General features: G+C 28.8%; 1 protein-coding gene across 8 annotated transcripts in view; it reads left to right on the forward strand.

Annotated features, from left to right (window-relative positions):
• Ca-alpha1D (Ca[2+]-channel protein alpha[[1]] subunit D) overlaps nt 1–22,211 on the forward strand; it is a 659,257-nt gene that overhangs the window by 379,292 nt on the left and 257,754 nt on the right. For all 8 annotated transcript variants that reach the window (XR_012756106.1, XM_075363219.1, XM_075363216.1 and 5 more), the window contains exons 11-15: nt 2,865–3,010; nt 9,348–9,421; nt 13,816–13,967; nt 16,239–16,449; nt 21,269–21,389. Coding sequence is in view for 7 of the 8 variants with exons in the window: in XM_075363219.1 (XP_075219334.1) it covers nt 2,865–3,010; nt 9,348–9,421; nt 13,816–13,967; nt 16,239–16,449; nt 21,269–21,389 (704 nt within the window). In the remaining variant the exon portion in view is untranslated. The remainder of the gene's footprint in view (nt 1–2,864; nt 3,011–9,347; nt 9,422–13,815; nt 13,968–16,238; nt 16,450–21,268; nt 21,390–22,211) is intronic.

Genomic DNA, 22,211 nt, shown 5'->3' on the forward strand with positions numbered 1-22,211 from the left:
TAAGAGGAAGCCCCCACCCTCCGTGTCCCGACAACAGTTGTGTAAGCCAATAAGTGGGTTCACCTTCACCATGTTTCCTCCTAATCCATGGCGAGAGCTGCGGTATTAGGCGTTTAGTCCGTCTGCCTTATTTGTCTCATCTCATTGCATCTGCCATTCCCTCAGCAGTTGTTCCTAAGTCATTGATTTGGGGATTCCCTCTTGTCTCCGCACCAGTTTCCAGCCCTTAATGTCACTGGGGATATCCCAGCTATAACCTCAACTGCAGGTCCGGATATAGTTCGATATGCGGCAGTTATTTCTATCGCTGCTCTTTGTTGTAGGGAGGTTAGGCGATTTGCATTCCTCTTTTTCTCTAATGCTGAGGACCACACAGGGATCGCGTACAACATTATTGATGAAGCAACAGATAACATCAATTCCCTCTGGCTAGAACGTGAGCCGCTTCTAGATGAGAATAATTTATTAAGTTCAATTATTATCTCTGCACGCTCCGACACTTCTTTCACATGGGTAGAGAAGAGTCCAGATCTTACCCACACTCCCAGATACTTTGCACTTCTGGATTCTGCTGTTCTGGTGCCATCCACCATCACCACCAACTCCCTCAGTTTTCTCCTGCCCACTACAGCAACTACAGACTTTTTTTTTTTGAGGCCAGAGACATTTTCCTCATTCTCAGCCATTCACTTACCCTGCATGTAGCATTATTTGCAGTTTCCTCCACCTCTTTTTCGGTATGATCTGCCACCAACAATGCCAGGTCATCCGCATATGCAACCATGTGACTGTCACCCAGAAGCTCAGTCCTCAAGAGGCCATCATATACTGTGTTCCATAAAATTGGGCCCAATACAGAACCTTGCGGCACACCATCACACATATTAAATTCAACGGGCCCATCCTCAGTGTCTGCAGTCAACTTTTGTTCTGACAGGTAGCTTTTTAGTGTCAACAGCAGGTATTCGCTGATACCCCTGTCCCTCAGTGAATCCATAACAACTGGCCATTGTACACTGGTAAATGCGTTTTCCACGTTGAGTAAAATTATCAGTGGTATCTGCCTAATGCGCCACATGCCCGCCACCGTGTCTCTCACCCAGTCCCTCACATCTATTATTGCATCTATGGTGGACTTCCCCTTAGTGAATCCATATTGATTCAGGGATAGCCCACTCTCAGCATCTAGCTCATTCCCGAGCCTCTCAACAACCATTCTCTCGAATAACTTGCCTAAGGCATTAATTAGTCACAGAGGTCTGTAAGCAATGCCCCCCACTTGTTTTTGCCCCCGGTTTCGGGAGGAGAACCAATATGGCTTCCTTCTAGCATCCAGGGAACTTGCAGTTCATTAATGGAGCATTCATGGTGTCAAGAACCGTCCAAGGGCATCTTTCAACTAGACCGCTGCTTATCACCGCAACAGGAACACCATCAGATTTCGGGCTCTTTTTCTTATTAATTCTGGTAGCAGCCATGTTCAGGTCATCTATTGTAAAGCGCCGATCATGGATGCAAAGAATCTCCATTCTTTCTGTTTCCTCCATCGGAAAAAGGGACAGTACAGTCCTTAATGTCAATTTGTACCCATTTTTTATATTATATTTATATTCCAAATTAATCTTTGATCTAATTACTTTAAGACAATTGTATAAACAACTGTGAAAAGATATATATATAGTAAAACGAATAGGTCCTTTAAAGATAGATTTAATGTACATTTTAGATCATTTAAAAATAGGAAAATAGGTATCTCAAATGTAGCTGACCATTCAATAAATAATAATCATAATATAACTAGTTTAAAAAATAATTCAGAAATAATTGAAAAAGTAAATATTGAACATGAAAACCTTTTTCTAAAATTTAGTACTTATTACTATTTTTATTATTATTCATATGTATAGATAGATATAGATATAAACATAAATTCAGCCTTATAAATCTGCAAACAGAATTTACTGGGAACATTCTTATTAAAATTATTTAAGTTGGCATACAATGATAAGATATTGATAAATTAATAATTATTGCAGTACTTTTTCATTCTGTTGACTGAACATGTATTTGGTCTGAAATTTTTTTAGATGTTTTAAATTTTATTAACAAACAATTTCTACAAAAAAAAATTAAAAAACTATAATTAATGTGTAAATGTAAACAAAGAAGAATTTATTAAACTAAAAAATATCACTGAAGATGGGCTTTGGCCGAAAACATTTAGATGAACATAAAAAAGTAAAGGTAAGAGTGTTCTCTAATTCTGTACTTTGCAGAGGCTGAAAAAATAATATATATATATATATATATATATATATATATATATTAATTAATCCTTTCCATATAACTCAGATCTTAGAATTATACATAACATATGTTAGGTCACGGAAATATACATTTATAACATTACATTTTGTACAGTGGTTAGGATGAGAGTAGTTAAATGAGAGCAAATTTACTTTCATAGGTAAACAAAATGTGCAATGATATACTTTCATGCTTTAGTTTGTCATGTTACTTAAACTTTTAATTTATTATTTTGTGTTTTAAAATTATTAATCTACCTATGAACCTGCAAATCTACATTCTCAATTTAATGAAGAGAATAATTTTCATAGAGCAATGAGATGATAAAGAATAGTCATGTATTTTCTGTATCAAATTTTTTATTGTTATAAAATTTAATACTTTATTAATTTAGATATTTAATAATTAAGCCTATAAAGTTTACTCACAACCCAAATGACTTCAAATTTTCATAGACATTAAACTGATAATTATCATAAAATTAATTCAGATGGGCAGTTGGATTGATAACTTAGAATTTTACTACATAATTACATTTAAACTGAATTATTTTTCAGGGTCAACCGAAGAATGAGAAGAGCATGCAGAAAGGCGGTAAAATCTCAGGCCTTTTACTGGCTGATTATCGTTCTGGTCTTTCTTAATACTGGAGTGCTGGCCACAGAACACTACCGGCAACCCGCATGGTTGGACCAATTTCAAGGTATTAAAATTAACAGTAAATCTGCTTAGCCTGTTACAGAATCAGGAACCTTTCCACATGTAAAAACAAATTGTATGAGTCCAAGTGTCGTCAGAAAACAGATTTACATTCAATGTCAGGAAAGTTACTGTGTATGGGTGGGGGGAAGATATCTATTATTAATTTAATTTGCCAATAACAGAACAGAACTCATATCTTTGTTTTGTGTAATATTTTTGTGGCTTTAGACATGTTTTTATGCATGTATTTTAATGATAAGGATGAAATAAATTAAATGATTGTGTAAACAGTAAAAACCTACAAAATGAACATAAGAACATAAAGAATGAATGACTAAACTATAAAAGTGCTCTAAATTTATATTCAGACATTAAAATCCACATGCGCTCGCACGCACACACACACAAACTAACTAACCTATATTTAATTAATAACCAAAACCAACATTTATCACTAAATTGACAGTAACTAGGGCTATAAAAAATACTTCTAATTAAAAATTTAATAAACACAAGATGAACTAATATTAAAATCCATACTTACATAATATTAAATATAGGCATACAATACTCGTATTATGTCACTCGATTCATAAAATTAAAGTGATTTTAACAAATCATATTACCACTTTACATCTTAATTAATGATGCATCACTGCAACGAGCAACAAATTAGTCTTAGATTAACATGTAATCTATTGAAAAATTAAAATAAACTACTTTAATAACTTAAGTAATTTGCATACAAATGAGTATAATTGCTGATACAAGCCACATGAGCCATTAATTTTAAATATACTCATATACAGAATAATAAAAATCAGTTAATAATAATCATGTTTATTCATTCTAAAATATATAATTTTTAATGAGTTATTGGAATCATTAAAATATGACAAAAGATCTAACAAAAATAAAAGTTAAATACTACTAAAAAGCATTATTTACTCATTAAAGAGATAAAAATAACTAGACGTTACAAATACTTAACTGCTTACAATATTACAAATTTTTTATATTAGAAATTAACCTTTGAAATAAAATATCTTCATGATGAACAATAATTGTTTTTTCCTGTAATTTTCTTTTAACAGGTGATGGAAAATTTTATTCCAATGATACACAGCCTTTTCTTCACTGATGCTCTGCTTTTTAGTGTTACTGAAAACATTAATCAAGTTTTTAAAACTATTCCATTCATTAAAAAGCACTTTTTATGGGCTCAAAAGTTTATAACTTTAAAATTATACAAGGATGTGATATTTGAAATTGCTAAAAACTTTCTGATTAAGTGATAATCATAATTAAAATGATAAATCATTTTAATTTTATCTATTAGATCCATCTTTAAATTATATTATCACTCTGCTTAGGGGAGGGGGTCTTTGTGATTATTAATATTATAACAGGAGATATATTTTGATTTTAATACTCAAGTTTTAAGAATATGTATATTAATTTAGATTAGTATGTTAAATTTTCATACATTATTGCAGAATATAACAGTATGCAAAATATATGATTTTCACCAGTAGTGCACTATATATATTTTTACTTTAAGTTGTTTTGGGTATTGGATCATATTGCTCTTATAACTATTATATAGCACAACTATCAACTCACTGATTGATTGGTTTTACAAAAAAATGCATAACAAAATCTAAAATTCAAGAGCATATCTAAGAGAGATTTGTTGACCCATTTTATTAAAAATTAAACTTTTACTCAGGCTCAGAAACTCTTTTTTTAAGGTACAGGAAATAACTCTGACAAACAATTAATCGATCTAAAAAGTAAGAATGCACTGATTCAAGAACTTTCAGTTTTTATGACTTTTCAGTTTGAAGCAAAAAGAAGAAATTTCAACTAATTGATATTATGGAGGTAGAAGGAAAGTAAAGACCACAAAAAGATTGGCAGAGGATCAATTACCTTGGAAGCTGACTATGTTCTGAATCCTACCAGATGGTAAAACACTCATCATCCTTTGCTTCAAAGATCAGCAGCTTTTATTACTGAGGGTGAAATCGAATGCGCTTATAAAAACATAAAGCTTCATCTGCACACAGAATGTGCTCAGGGTGCAGAATCTTCCACAATATCCCTACCAAAAATTTTAAGCATTTTATTACCAAATCAGTTATTAAGATTAAATTGCATATATGCTATGTTAAAAAACTGCAACAAATCATAACGGTTGTTGAAATAATTGTCTCTGTTCATTATTTATAGTACGTTCTAATATTTAAGGATTTTAAGAAAAGTTTAAACTACATTTAGAAAAATAGATTAATTTTTTTTATCTAACTTTCAGTCAAAAGGGCTTTTATAATTGCTGAATAACTTGTGATGGATTCAATAAAATACTTTGCTTAACAAAAAGTATCAAGAGTGATTAACAATAAAATGAAACTGAGTGAAACAACTTATTATTAAAACAAAATAAAGTTTTAAAATTATTTTTAGTGGACTTATCAGAAATCATTAGTATTATCATTATAAAAACTATTGAAATCATTATTTGCAAATGAAATTTAACTGGTTTTCTGTAATTCAAGTTCATTATGTAGAATTATATATAATTCTTTGAATTGTATATAGAAGTGATGTATAATTTTTTAATTAGATTTGGTCATTGCATAATTTTTTTTCTTTTTTATTATAGTGGTTTATAAAATAAATAATTAGGTTATATCTTTTTATTAAATAAATAATGTCTATTACCATAATGTATATATTTTGATATATATTTATTGTAATCGTAAATTTTTTTTAAACATAAATAAATGAATGAAAAGTGATGTATTGTATAATTTAGAACCATATATTTTATACCTATTTTTTGTAAATGTACATCATTACACCGAGCAGAAAATATTTAACTGTGATTAAATGCATGCTAAAATGTGCATTTTAACTATGAAAGATTAAAAAAATAATATATGATGTTTTAAGTAAATAAATTGTTTTTCATTATATTTCCTTATAATATTATGTAGTGTTGGAAACGTGGCCTAACTTGTTTCTGTGATGATATAGGACATATTCAACAAATTTGTGAGGGGATCTAAAACTAAAAAAAATAATGTGATGTAATTTTTGGATGACATCTGTGTATAATGAATTGCCTTCTTTTTCTGTAAAATGAAACTTCTGTCAACGTATAGTACTTAAATGGTGCTGCCCTACTCTTCAATGTAGAGTGAAATTGAAAATAGATTATACCTTCATGATAAATAAAGATAAACTATGTAAGATAAATAGCTATGATTGCAGTGTTTTTATAAGTTGTTGGACATCCCTTATGAGGTTATTTTTTATAATAAAATCTGCCAGAAATAGAAGTTAATAGATATAGGAAAACTCAATTATCATTTACAAGTGATAGATCAACATTATGAACAAAAGAAGAGGCAGTAGCAACAAATTAAATTTTTATTTATTAAGTAATTTTTATGCCTAACTTTAATATCTTTGCTTTAAAATTCAGCTACCTTATAGATTTGCACTTTCTCAGGCACTATTACACTACACTATCTCTAATAATCACCTTTTATTACTTTTACGATATGTAATACTTCTAAAAATTACTTTTCACTTTACACTAATAAAAAATGTAATCATTCAAAAAGAGTAAGTACACTGTACAAAAAGCCATATGCCAAATAAATATCAGGGACTCTCAAATATAAATATTTGATGATTCTGCAAAAAATATTCCAAAATGAAGCTAAAACATATTTTAAGAGTACATCGAAAGGAGTCAACATCAGGGTAAATAGTGCTCCATCGTACCATCATAGTCCTCTGTTTGCAATAGAGAAACATTTTACTGTAGTATTCAGATCGATTTCTCCTTCTCACAATGCCTGCAGTAGAAATCTGATTTCATCACCTGCTATGTTGTGAAGCATTAAATCATTAAGCAAAGATGTTCCAGAATATTTTTCACAGATTTTGTGCAACTGATACATATTTAAAATATCTCAGCCAAAAGTGGATTTAATTGTTCAGAGAAAACTATTATATAGTTGTCCCAGGTTTGCTGTTGATCAGTTAAGAATTAAAAAGTTACAGCACATACATACAATCATTTAATTTTACATCTAAACACCATCAATTCTTCAAAATTGAGTTTTTCTGTAACTTTGATTCACAAAAATTTGTTGTGAAAGAAATTGTACAAAACAGTCATCAATTGATGGTAGACTTTGTGTAGTAGTTTTTTTTCACATCTCTTCTCATATTTTTGGTAGTTACTGTAAGATTTGTATTAGAATAATGAGAATAATAGAGCTGGGATAAGGCATATTTGAATTGTTTTGTAAACAGTAATGTACCAAACAGCAGATGCAAATTTTTACATTTTTTGCATAGATATTGTTTGATTTATTTTTTTAAATTAAATATTTAAGGGAAGGTAGGGAGGACAGGTAGATTCCATAGATACTGCCTTAAATAAATAATTAATTAGAGATTTTAAAATACAGTTTAAGCATGAGCTCTTTATCCAAGGAATAAGCCTCATGAAGATACAAGATTTACCATTTAACAAAAAATTTTATTTTTAAATTATTTTAAGATGGCTTTAAAATTCACAAATCTTATATAGAATAGTTTTGCCTACATTTTTTTGAGCAGATTTGAACTTAAATCGAACATTTAAAAAATTGTTAAAATGCCAGTTTTGTTAAAAAAAACCTAATTTTTTTTTTAGCCATGATTAAAATGGCTACTATAAAGCAGTGAAATTGCAGTCTGTAGAACTTGGAATTTAATGTAAAGTTTGAAAACAAACAACATAAGTACAGTAATGGAAATTGAATTAAGGATTAATTAATTCCAAAGACTTGGACTTATTTAGGCATTGTATGCTCTTAAATAAATCAAAAAGCAACTTGCTTCTAAAAAGAGTACTTAAGCAAAACTTAATGTAATTGGTAATTTGTTACGGAATAATTTTACTGGCTGTATGGAAAATAAATGAGAAATATTTTAGCATAAAAAAAATGTTGGTGAAGTTTAATCTAGATCAACGATCAGGACCTTTTCAAAAGATGTGCTTACCATTTGGCCACCAAACTGATTACAGCTGGAAGTAAAATTTCTGTACAATAAAAGCAGAAAGATAAATATTTTCTATGTACATGCACTTTACATTAAGTTTTGTTTTACATTAAATTTTATAAAAAATTTGATCATATTCATACTTTTTATTGATCATTATTTGTTTATATTAATTTGTTTGACCTCAAACTCACTTTCACATGTATTTTAACAAAGAAAATTAAATAGGTGAAATGATATGTTTAAAAGAAAATGCCAGAACTTGTCAGAAATCAAGTTTGAGATCGATCGATCTAGAAGCCAGCATGGTAATCTGTAGACCTACTGAGCTATTGATAGCCAAACTTGGCCATGACATCATACTGAGAATCCCATATAAAAAATTTTGTGATAATCAAATGAACCATTTAAGACCACTGACGTAAATAACCTGATGGATGGATCCACAGACAGAGATCTACACTGATCTATAATGTTCTCACTGAGTTCAAAAACAATAAAATAGATTTTGATTGAAAAAAAACATTATTGCTAATCTGTTTAGAAGAGCTAGATGCTTTTATGTAATCACAATGTCTTTCTAAATTGAAAATATCTGTGTTTTCTTAAATATACTTTTTAGCTAGTTATGAGGAAGTTTACTTTTCCATTTTAATCAATAATCAAACTTTTAAAAAAATAAAATAAACTGTTGGGACTACCGTTTTTGAATAATGGAAAAGAAGAGTAAGAATCTTTGAGAGGAGTAAATACAGAAACACAGCTCGCAGCCTTGCCAAACCCATTTCAGATACTTCTTAATGATTAAAAGTTGTTTGTTCCATAGTGCATTTTGCGTATGCACGGTATACTGCAGTAAATATCAAGAGACAGAGTTGAAGTATAGCATGTAAATATTTGTAGAAGTCTGTGTACATGCATTATATGTACAAGTACATTTAAACATTTATAACCGTTTCCTTATTTATTTATAAAAGTGTTCTACTCTGTTGTTAAGTAACTATTTATTTACACTCTTTTACTGTTACGCTGTTACTGTACTACTGTAATGTAGGTACTCCAAATAAATTTCAGGTTCACATTTTTTAATCACATCATATTTTGTTAAAATATGTAATTTATAAGCACATACAATTTTTTGTTTAATGTTAGATTTTGTGTTAAATCTTAACTATTATAGATTCTTAAATGCAATTATTTAATGTACAAAATATTAAAATCTATGAAGTTCATAAAGTAAATTTACTAATTATTTTATTCTATTTTTTCAGAGCACACAAACATGTTTTTTGTTGCCCTTTTTACAATGGAAATGTTATTAAAAATGTACAGTTTAGGTTTTCAGGTAAGAGAATTATTAAAAGACATATTTAATGTTTTAGTGCTTGTAATAAATGTTACTGAATCATTTTTATTTGTTTATTGTAATCATGGAAAAATATGTTTTAAAATATTTTTATTTCTTATACAGTTGTAATATTGATCTGGCTGGTCAGGCATGCATTAAAAATGGAAATTTTCTCTCTTCATATTCTTTCTGCATATCAGTTGTAATTTTCAAATTTTCTTGAATGGAACTCTGTTGGGTCAGAAGCAGGTCATCAAGAACAGTATTATTATCATTTGGCCACAGTATTATTATCATTATATGTTTAATACCTGCAAAATCAAATGATATAATTATTAAAATAAATATATGAAAATATAACATTGATTTTTATCTTGTTAATTCCATAATATATAAATATTTCTAGCAAATAGGTAGCTCTTAAAATTATTTTATACTGAAATATGTAGCTAAAAGATGTAGACAGTGAGAGCTGTGGAAATCCATTTCTCTTAAATAAAAAATGGTTTCACTATAAGCTGCAGCAAATGAATGATGAAATGGTTTCATTTATCAGCAGCAGATGACTGTAGTGGTTGATACTATTTGACATTTTTGTATAAAGAAAATGATCAAATCTTGTGGAGGAACAGAATATAACTTTACTAGAGATGTCTTATAAAATTGACTGCCAGTGATAACATAAATTGAGGTCACTTAAAGTTTATTGCAAAAGTTTAGTAGCACAGTACCATGTCAATGTGGTGTACATGAACCTATTTACTCTAATTCCACATATTTGCTGGTCTTTATCTAAAGATGTAGTCTATCAGACAGATCCTTAACTTTTCTAGATGAATTCCGTAACATCTGCAAGAATATTATTTCTATTACATACTTCAAATGTCTATTCAAAAATTCCGAGGTAATTTTTTTAAAATTAAATTTGGTGTGTAGTTTAAATGATTGTCATATAATTACATTATATTGCACATCTAGAATTTACCTGCAGAGAAAGAGAGAGAAATCTGATATTGTTAGGAAGATACAAATTATTTAGATACAAATCAGGAAAATATTTATGGTTAAACAAATAAAGATCATAAAAAAAATAAGAAAATTAAGGATACCACTAGTCATATGATATCAAATATTAACAAAACAGTAAACTAACAAACTGTTTAAAAAAATGAATTTTTCATAAAAGAAACTTAGACTTCCTTCCTAAAGGAATCCACTGATCTTAATATGACCAAACCCAATGGGTTTGGTCATATTATGTGGAAAGATATTCCACATCTTATAAGCTGTCACAGCAAATATCTTATTTCAGTTTGGTGTAGAGGCATCTGCAAAGCAAAGACATGTGACCTCATGTTCCATAAATGACTTGCAGATGCTAGTTTAAAGGAGTCCTTTGTATAAGCAAAACATACCTTTTTAATAAGTAGCTTGTATAAAAATTACAGCTGTAAAATATTCTTTCATTTATTTACATTTTAACAATCTAAACTGTTTAAAATAATTAGCAATGGGAATTTCTCCTAGCATTAAAAACAAACCTTGCAATATAATTAAAAGCTATTGAAGCTTATTATTCATACCATCAGAAAGAATGTAATAACACAATAATAACCAAAAGCATAAAGTGGTGCCCTAACTGAAATAACTTGAAGAGATTGAGGAAGAAAATAGTTCTATTTTTTAACTGAAGCATACTAGTAAATATCTGATTTCAAACAAATTACAAAATTACACCAGTTTGACATTTTTTCAGTCTGAATACCAAGGAGATGTACTTGTAAAAAGTGAAACATCATCCTTACAAAACCTTGGCATAACCTGAACACTACCATTGGACAAAATTCTAGTGCAACCAACAATCAAAGCATTCAATGAGTGGGCATTGAGCATTAAACCTTGAGCAAAGCCACATCAAAATTTACTTCCTTGTATTTATTAATACAAATTTAAGGAATTTAATTACTTTAAAAAAATGGCAGATAAATGTTATAATTTTGAACCAAACCAGAAATATTTTTGATTATACAGTAAAGACATTATAGAAACAAAATGAAATACTCAAAATAAATGAAAAAAAACCATCTAATTTAAAAACCATTTAAGTTTATAAATGGCTCAAATGTTACTGTTTACAAAACTCTCCACTTGGTCTAAAATTCATTGGGTACCTCTCTGTATTGTATTAAAGTGTTTTTTTTATAACCTCACTGGATTATAAAATTTTCATCATTAACCCTTTTCTTGTGTTACAAAATCTGATATTAAAATTCAAAACTAGTTTGCATTACTATTATTAAATTCATGTACATCAATTTTGTCTACACATTCTTTATTAGAAAACTGAAAGTCATTTTTAAACTGATTTGCATGTCCTGTATTCTGTTCACTTCCAAATGCTGATAAAATCATTTCAGTGATAATATATGAAACTTAATTGTCATTATCTATTATTATTGCCATAATAACAAATTTCTAAAATAATTTAATTTTTCACACAGTTTTCAAAATTGAAGAATTGCATTTTTTTTAAATTAATTTTAAAGATTGCTATTAAACTGATTTTTTATTTAACTTTTTATTCATTTTCATTTATTTTGAGTAGTTCTTTTTCTACAAACACTTTTTCTAATAAATTTTTTTTTGCAACATCAGATTTTTAGTCTGTTTTGAAATTATAAATTTTTCTACCGCACTCTGGACCAGTATGTTTTAAATAAAAGATAAATTTCTTAAATTTTTATTTGTTTTTCACTTACTTTTTCTGAAACAATATTTTTAGAATTAAATTCTCTTCAAATTTTCTTAGAAATTTTTTTTGTTTATCGGCAAACCAACAAGGTGAATCAATACCAAACCTAAAAAGTGTGTTGTTTGCATGTTTTTTAGTCTTTACAATAGTTTTCTCAGAAATTATTAAAAAATAAAATTCTGGAATTAATAAATAAATACCAAATAAATGCATACATTATAAATCTCAAACACACACAAAACATGTCAGTCCACTAATTTAAATACAGAAGTACAAAATTGATACAAACTATATCATAATTGAACTACTATCAATATACATATACCACTAAAATGGTAAACCTTAAAATGGTATACCAATAAAAGGGTAAACCTTTACCCTAAAAAAAGTCAGGGTCAGGGTATAAAATTATACCCTGACCCAAAAAAAAAAAATGAATGCAATTATGAGGATGTATGAGATCTGTTTTACCATCTTCCTCTGATTCCTCAGTACAATTATCACCAAAAATACATTATTTCTTTGCTAACAGTTCATTCTGATTGCATTTTCTCTGTACTTTACATTGCTAACATCACCCATTTCAGTGTCTTGCAACTTCACCTCCCACATTTTCAAATATATTTTTAGTTTCCCAGTTTTTACTAAATTCCAAGTTCATACCTAATCACCACAAAGAAAAACCCATGGTAGTCTAGTTTTCCTCACAGTTTTACCCCCTAAATCCCCATTTATGTGACTAGATGAAAATGTAAAGATACATTTTCCTTTGCCTTTGAATCAAAACTTAGTCTTCAAAAGCTGGAATTTTGCTTCTTTCTTTATTAATAGGCAAATGCAAAAGCATGTGTCAGATGTAGAATTCAATCATTGACTTTGTTTTTTCCTTGTTAATTTTAATTCCAAGATCTACAAATTATGAATTTGTAAGTTATTTTAAATATTTGCACCTCTACAAGGCATGCTGACAGCAATTTTTTGTTCAAAATTCTTTGTCTATTATTCCAGCTGGAAGGAGTAAAAATACAACCTTTAATCTTTCTAATACACGTTTTATTCACACTGTTAATTATTGTGATGCAAAAAAATCATAAGCATCCTTCACTTTTCTTTTGTGTTATTTGGATAAAAACTCCTATTATTTGGATATGTTTTGTTGCCTTCCTTCAACTGGCAAGCAAGGAAAAATGGATACAGAAGAGTAGAAGTATATTCTATTACACAGTAATATAAAAATGAACCAACTTGGTTTTCCTTTCCTGAGCACTGCAGAAGTAATTACTTACACTACAGTGTCACTTCTAGAGGTTAATAGTATTTATTTTGTGCATTAGATCTGAAGGAGTGTCAAATCTTTACTTAGTTAACAATGAAATCAGTCCAACTTGACCTCAGTTTTCCCTCATATGGAACAGCTTCATGAGGGAATTGATCTTAGAGCTATAAAGGTCACTCTGGTGCTGTACCACACTATCCTTTTTATTCACATCATTCAGATGCATGCATATTACTTAAGTAAATACTTATGTAGTATTTATATAGTGATTACATGACTGTAGGTGAGTACTTTGTTTACATTATAAGATCATTTTGAGTTTATGAACATCACTGCAATATTTATACACTCATTTTTTTTCAGGGCTATTTTGTTTCACTGTTCAATCGATTTGATTGTTTTGTTGTAATCGGAAGTATTACAGAAATGGTGCTAACAAACACAGATGTCATGCCTCCTTTAGGAATATCTGTGTTACGTTGTGTTCGTTTGTTAAGAGTTTTCAAAGTCACTAAGTAAGTAAAATGTGCTATTTATTGTCTCATTGTAAAAATGTGTTCATATATTATGGTAAAAATCAGTTATCAACTTCATTTTAGGAATTGCTCAGAAAAATTATTTAAATCGACCCTCAGTAGTGGGTATTATATGATTCTAGCAAAAACTTAATACCCTTCTATGATATTTTTAGAGGAAGAGAAAGTAATTGCTGTCCACCTTTGATGGCAGGTTAAATTCCATCTTAAGAGATACTAGATCAGGCTGATATTTCAGCTTCACGTACTTCAGCCTGAATTGTTTCAACAATGAATTATTTTTTCTTTGTTCATAATAAACATAATTTTAATGTAACAACAATGAACCACAATTTATAGATAGACAGGTGCCTCAAAATGTTTTTTTTGTTTTTTAACTGATTCACAAAAAAGAAAATGCCTTAGTTATATCTAACTTTTACAGTAACAAGACAATTTTAATATAATTTACAATTAAGTGTCTAATAGAATATTGGCAGTAATCTCAGTGCAAAGGATTAAGTGATCAGAAAAGAGTCAGGCAGGTAAAAGCATAGTGAACTGGTAAAAATAACCACCTCTTTATTGGACGGCTGAGGAAAATTTTTTTTCTGATTATTCAACAGATCTCTTTATATAATCCTCAGTTAGAAGATTTTTTACTTAAAACTGACATAAGAAATCTCTGTTAAAAATACCAGGTCTGTTCAGAAAATAATTGAACTTTATTTTTTTAATCTTTATTATTAATTTTATAGATTATTGGTCCTTGTCCCCTCAAGGTACTCCCCTCCTCTATTCACACACTTTTCCCAGAGCTGTTTCCACTTCGAGAAGCAGTCCTGGATAGCTTCATTTGAAATGGCCTTTAAGGTCTGGGATGAATTTGCTTTAATGTTATCAATCATCTCAAAACAGCATCCTTTCATCACTGATTTTAATTTTAAAAATAATAAAAAATTGCAAGAAGCCAGGTCTGGCGAGTAAATAGGCTGAGGGAGGACAGTCATCTGATTTTTGGCACAAAACTGACGAATTGACAAAGCTGATTGTGCAGGTGCATTGTTGTAGTGAAGAAACCACAACAGAGAGAGTTGTGGTGAGTTGTCTCACCAAAACTCTGGTCTCTTTTTGCGGTTTTTTCATGTAACCGTTGCAAAATGCTGTGATAGTACGCACGGTCCACTGTTTCACCATGAGGCAAGAATTTAAAATACACATTTCAATTAATATCGAAAAAAACAGAGAGCATCACTTAGACATTGGATCAAGACTGATGTGCTTTCTTGGGGCATGAAGATCCTTTACCAATCCATTATGATGATTGAACTTTTGTCTCAATGTTGAAGCCATAAACCCAGCTTTCATCTCCTGTTATGATCCTTTGTATTATTGTTTCATCATCATCAGCATGTTCAAGAAATTGCCAACAAACATCCACTCGATGTTCTTTCTGCTGTTCAGTCATCAAACGAGGAATAAACTTTGCTGCAACTTGATGCATAATCAATTTTTCAGTCAAAATATCATGGCATGATCCAGTTGAGATGCTAACTTCTACCACTTAATTGCACTTACTAACACTTAAACACGTTGCGCTAAAATAACAATAGCATGAAAACTAAATGAGTTATCAACAATCCAAGATCATGTGTTACAGAGGATGTTATGCGAAACACAATGCTGCCAACCACATGTCACTATATATTTTCATTGGTGCATAATTAAAAATGTTTGGTTGGTTATTTTCTGAATAGACCTCATACAATTTATAAAGAAAACGCTCATTAAAATAAAGTTTTATTCTTTTAATTCTTTAATTTTTGTTGACAACTTCTATAAGAAATGTGGGAACAAAAGAAATGGAAATAAAAATCCTTAAAATTCAGAATAAAAGTTTATGAGCTTAATTCTTCTTAACAGAAATTAAAAATATCTTAAGATTTTTTTTAAACAAATAAAAATGTACTGAAATAATGTATTTTTACTTTATTTCCTTTTAATATACAATCAGCTATATAATTATATTTAGGATTTTCATTCTAGTTGCCAATACCTTCTATTACTGTATAATTAATGGTTTAGATTTTTCATTAACCCTTCCCATCCAATATAAAAGATGTGCTGTCATGCAGGTTCTTGAGACAATACAGGAAGCCCTCCCCTTTTAAGAACAATTAATTAGTTACTTTCCTTCTTATTACTAGTATTTAGATACAGTTCAATTTTGTGTCTAAGGTAGTTTTAATGTTTCTGTTCATTTATTTTCAGGTACTGGAGATCACTTTCAAATCTTGTCGCCTCATTGCTGAATTCCATTCAATCTATAGCTTCACTGTTGCTTCTCTTGTTTTTATTCATTGTGATTTTTGCATTACTTGGAATGCAAGTCTTTGGTGGAAAATTTAATTTTGAACCAACTCAGAAAAAACCTCGCAGTAATTTTGATTCCTTTTGGCAAAGCCTCCTGACAGTCTTCCAGGTTTGAATTATATATTTTTTTCTTTTTTGAAGCACTCATATGGTAATGGGCAATGTTGTGACATAGAAATAATTGTGTTTTCAAAATGTTATTTATAATAATTTATAGTACATTCCATAAGAGGTTAAAACAGATTGCAGAAAACTAATCTTGTACAATCAAAGAAGTGAATAAAACTTATCTAAGCCAGTGCTTTTATTTAGTAATTCTGGAAGTTTTAATTTTAAAACTTAATACTTCTTTATCTTATAGAAAAGTAAATCTACTACATTTGTTGCTAATTGAATGGAGGCAAATTTTTGTAACTGATATATTAGAGAATTTGTACAGATTAAAGTTGAATACGGCATTTATAACATGTTTTTTCTTGAATTCATATGTTTTCCAAATGCAGGTACCCTTACAGGTGATAATTTTGAATGGAATGAGTTTCTGTTTTTTAGTTTCTTTAATAATTTCATCTTTGTATATGTCCTATTTCTAAGAAGTCATTGGCAAAAGTGATTCTAGGCTGTGTGTAGAGCTTGCTTGTGGTATTTGCATGTGTGGATGAAAATGCGTCTGATGTACTCGATGCAGTAATTAGTGCAATCAACGTAATTCACTTTATGCACTCATGGGTTGAGGTATTTTTTAGCATGTGTTATGTTACTTTTTTGTATGATCTTGTTTATTTTGTGGCTTTAAAGGAATGCATATTTGAATTGGTTGAATATTCTAAAATCATATTTCCTGAAATATTGACAGTATTGTAAGAAATCAGTTTATTAAGCTAGTGCTATGTATTTTTTGCCACTTGATATGTTGTTAGTTTTCTGTTTTTTTGCGTAAAATATTATCTGTAATTGTGAGTAAATACCTGTTAACAACAGCTAGATGTTTTACTGTATTGAGTTCTTCATTATAGTTGCAGTTGACAAGGATGTATGCAGTTGAACTCTAATTTCTCAGATAAAATAAATTCTTTATCTATTGTTGTCTCACTAAATCCTATTTACGTGTGTATTTCATAATACAGTAATTCATAAATTTATACTGATATCCTTTTTTTCAATTTCTTACAGAAGTTGTAGTTAAGATAATAGTACTGACAATGAAACAATTATGTTACTTTTTTTATCATTTTTTTGTAAGAAAAAATGTATGCGCAAGAATACAGAAGATCATTAGTTAATGACTAGAATGAAGTTTGCGTTCAGCTTACATCAATATATTTAGAGTTGACGAACATAGTTAAAATTTCACAAACGGTTCAACACAAAGTCTATTACTATGTTTCACAAAAATATTAATTCAGAAAATGTTTGTTCACATAGATAAGTAGTAAATGTCATTTAATAATTCACGGCTATATAATAGTTATTTCTAGAGTTAACATTTTGTTTAACATGAGTAAAATTTTTAATTACATGTTTATTCAAATTTTTGTATCTGACAAGTTTTCCTCTGTGATCTACTTGTGGGTCGAAAACCCACAAAAATAAATAAGTTCATGTTATATGCTATATATGCTATGAGAAGAGGCTTGATAATTGTAGAAGTGTTTTATTAAGTATTTTTAAAATTTGCTTATATTCTCTTTAGGACATTGTAGGGAAAAAAATCGGAGTGATTATTTTATGTTTACTTTCTCGGTGAATTCAAAGTTGAGGACTAATTTGTTGAATATTTAACATTGTATTCAATATGTTGGCTTCAGTGTAACAACATTAGTTTAAAATTTAGTCAACAGGTTTCTCATAGCACAGTGAATTTCTGAAGTGTAGAAATATTTCAAGCAGGAGTCTAGAAATGGTTGAATCCATTTGTAGACATAGTTGAATGTTGTGTTTATTGTCATACCAAGAACTGTTTTTTTGTGTTAATGTTATGGTATTGATTGTGAGTTCTTCTGGTGTGTTCATGTTATGCAGTTTTTTCTACAACATATTAATTGTTTCTTGTACAGATGTTACTGTAGAAATTGATTATGTTAAAGTATGTGGTTGAGTGCATTTGTATTTTATTAATTTTGCTGATCAAGTTCTTTTTGTTCTATATGTACAAGATGTGTTTTATATATAAATTAATGGTCTGATCATAAATTACATATAACACACAAAGCCATAATCTTAACGTATTTGAACAACATAAAAATCTCAAATAAATTAAATATGACAAAAACAATGTATTAAATGAACAAACTTAAGGCAGGTTCAAATGTATTGTTAACCTTACATGTTATACATTTACTACTTCAAGAAAAGCACCATTTACAGCAGCACCATCCCAATATTACCATGCACAGAAAAAAATGTGTTTATGAATGTTGCTATATCAAGATTCTTAATTAAGTTAGTTATTAGTTGACTAATTAAATAAACTTGAAATAGTTTGAGTAACTTCTTTTCACTTAATTCACTATCTTCTGATTGAAAAAACTGAAAAAATAAAAATAAATTAAACCAAAATAAAAATATAAAAAACTTAAAACATCAAAAAACAAAAAAAAACAAAAAAAACAAAAACAAAGGAATCAACTTAAAATCAAAAGACAAAACAAAAAAAAATCATCCTCAAATAACCAAAACATAAAGGAGCCAACAAATAAACAAGAAAAATATAAAAAAAGAAGAGAAATATTTATAAAAAAACTGTAACAAAAATTAATATAAGGAAAAAAAAAGAATTGGAAGAAAATAAATAATAAATTAAACGTAAACTGTAAATAAAAGTAACACCAAAAAAAAAAAAAAAAAAAAAAAAAATTCTATAATCAAATAAAAAAAAAAAACTCTAAAATAAAATCCAGAAAAAAAGGGAAACCCACATAAACAAATTAAAGAAACAAAAATTGCTGAACTCACATAGGGACATTGCTTTACCAACCCGCCTATAAATCGAATATCTTGACTACCTAAAAATCAATGAATAAAAATTCCAGAACACAAAAAAGTAACGACTTAAATAAGGCATGAATCAACAAATGAATAAAACAAAGAGTCAAAGAACCTAAAGAAAGAGTAAAAAATGTAAATCCTAATTGTCTAAGAGTAGAAAAGGCAATAATCTTTTTTAAATCATTTTCTAAGCAAGCAGCAAATCCAGATAAAACTATTGTAACCAAAGAAATAATTATTAAAAAATAAGTATCACAAAATAAAATAAAATAATTAAACCGAATAATTAAATAAACACCAGAAGTTACTAAAGTAGAAGAATGAACTAAAGAAGAAACAGGAGTAGGAGCTGCTATAGCTGAAGGCAACCAAACACAAAATGGAAACTGAGCACTTTTAGTAAAAGAAGCAAATAAAACTAAATAAACCAAAATAATAAAATCATTATTAAAAAAATTAATATAAAAAATATAATGAAAAGAACCAAAATTTATAAATAAACCCAAACACAAAATTAAAAATACATCTCCAATACGATTCATTAATAAAGTAATAAGACCAGAATACAAAGAAGAATTAGGCAAAAAATAATAATAATTTTCTGTGTGATATTACATCACACAGATTTCAATTTTCCAAGAATTTATATATTAGGGGTAAATTTTTTTCTCTTTATTTTACAAGTTTTTTAATCTTACTGGTTCTATTTCAAATACATGCATCATCAGTAAAAGCTTTTCATACTTATTTTTGTTATAAAATAACAGTGATTAACATTGCTGGCAGAATATGCTGGAATGGCATTCCGTCTGACCCTCCACCTTGGTGTGTTTAACTTCATCTAAGTAATTTATGTTATTTTATAAAACACTACTTAAATTTATTTGTTATTAAATTTAAACTTAAGCTGTTATAGTTTGTAACTAATAATGGTGAATTAATTGATTAGATAATAAACTTAAAGGTGAAATTGTTTCTGATAAAACAAAACAGTATGAAAACCCTAGTGGTATAAAATCATGGAGTAGACTTGACAAGTTTCTAACCTCAGCCTGATTGACAGTGTTTAATAAATGTGCTTACCACACAATTACTGTTTCAATCAGTGTGAAAGTAGCAGCCTTTTTGTGTTATGAAGACTAAATTATCGCAGCTCAAAAATAAAATATTTTAAGTTTAACAGCGAGACTAGCTGCATTTCAGGATAAAAAATATTGTGCCAGATACACGAAAATTGTAACTGAAAAATGGATTGTCGGAGTAAATTTTCTTGCACAAGTTGAGCTTAATTTTGCTATAATCAGAATGTTTCTTTCATTTTACGACATATTATAGTTAACAAATTTCAGCAGAATCAAGATAATGCCTATCTTTAATTTTTGGTCAATGACCAGCAAGATTCTTCACTGAAAACTAAAACAATAATAATTATAACAAGAGCAAGAGGTATACTAAGTTATCTTAAATATGTTCTTCCAGAGATAAAACAATATTTAAAGTTAGTTTAAACAAAAATATTAGTATTATAGACCTAAATAAAATATAGTAATTAGGTTTTTAATTTTTTTTTTTTTTTAGATATGATCAATTTACTGTTACTTAGAACAGTGATTGCTAATAAAACACTACAAATGTGAACATAATTTTTATTCCATTCACTCGCATAAATTTTTATTCTAAATTTCTAGTAATTTTGGATTTCTTTTGATAATTCAAAATTCTCATTTATCTTGGAAACCTGTCACAGATCCTGAATTTATTTAATTTTTTTTTTTAATAGTAGCAGAAAATTGGAAGTAAATTACCAAAGTACATTAGATTAAATATTGTTGTTGAAAATATAAAATAAGATTTTTTTTATTTTCTATTTTGTTACATTCTGAAATTAATTATTTTGATCAAAATATTACATTACTTTTTAACATACTGTTTATTTTCAGATTTTAACCGGTGAGGATTGGAATGTTGTTATGTACAATGGAATTCAAGCCTATGGGGGAGTTTCATCCATTGGAATATTAGCATGCATATATTTCATAATTCTCTTCATTTGCGGTAACTGTATCCTTTTAGTTCATTGTTGCTGTACATTTTTCTATGTTAGATAATAACAATTATAAGGTAGGGAACTAAAAATAAATAAACTATAAGTAAACTTTCAGAGGATATAAAGAAGAAGGCATGTGTTCACGATGAATTCGAAAAATACATTAAGGGATTTTTACTCCTTTAAAAGTCATTATCGCAATCGCGTTGCGTTAGCTACCACAACTGCTAGACACGATTGAGCTACATTATGTAGAATCTTAGATTATGATATTATATCGTTACTTAATACTAAAAATATTAGTTAAAAATATTATCATAAAACATAAGAAAGCTAAATTCTCACTTTATAAAAACAATTAATTACAGTTTTTTAAAAGAAAATTATGTAAACAATATGTCTGACGAAAGCAGAGTATTGCGCAAAATCGAAGTGGTATTTAACACAGCTGATCTTACTGGATTGTTTTGTTTAGATTACACGCGTGTTTGATTCGCGTTCTGTTTACTGTGAGTCTCAATTTTTTCTATAAAAAGGGATAGAAAATAAGTGAATTATCTAATTCTTGTGCCATTCGCAGTTAATCGAGTGAAATAAATGACGTAAGTGATGATTATTCGGACATAGATTGTGACTTTGATGATACGGGAGACGTGAATTCTGATTGTGACTAACTTCATGAACCATATTCTAATTCTAACGAGGTGGTAGTGAAATAGAGAAGATAGATATTCATACATATAAGCCTGTAAATAATTCTATACCGGTTAGGGCAGGCGTGGCCAACAGTTTTTGCCTCCGGGCCGAATTGGAAAGAAAATTCTTTTCACGGGCCG

The sequence above is a fragment of the Lycorma delicatula genome, chromosome 4 (genome assembly GCF_047948215.1).
Source record: "Lycorma delicatula isolate Av1 chromosome 4, ASM4794821v1, whole genome shotgun sequence".
Lineage (NCBI taxonomy): Eukaryota > Metazoa > Arthropoda > Insecta > Hemiptera > Fulgoridae > Lycorma > Lycorma delicatula.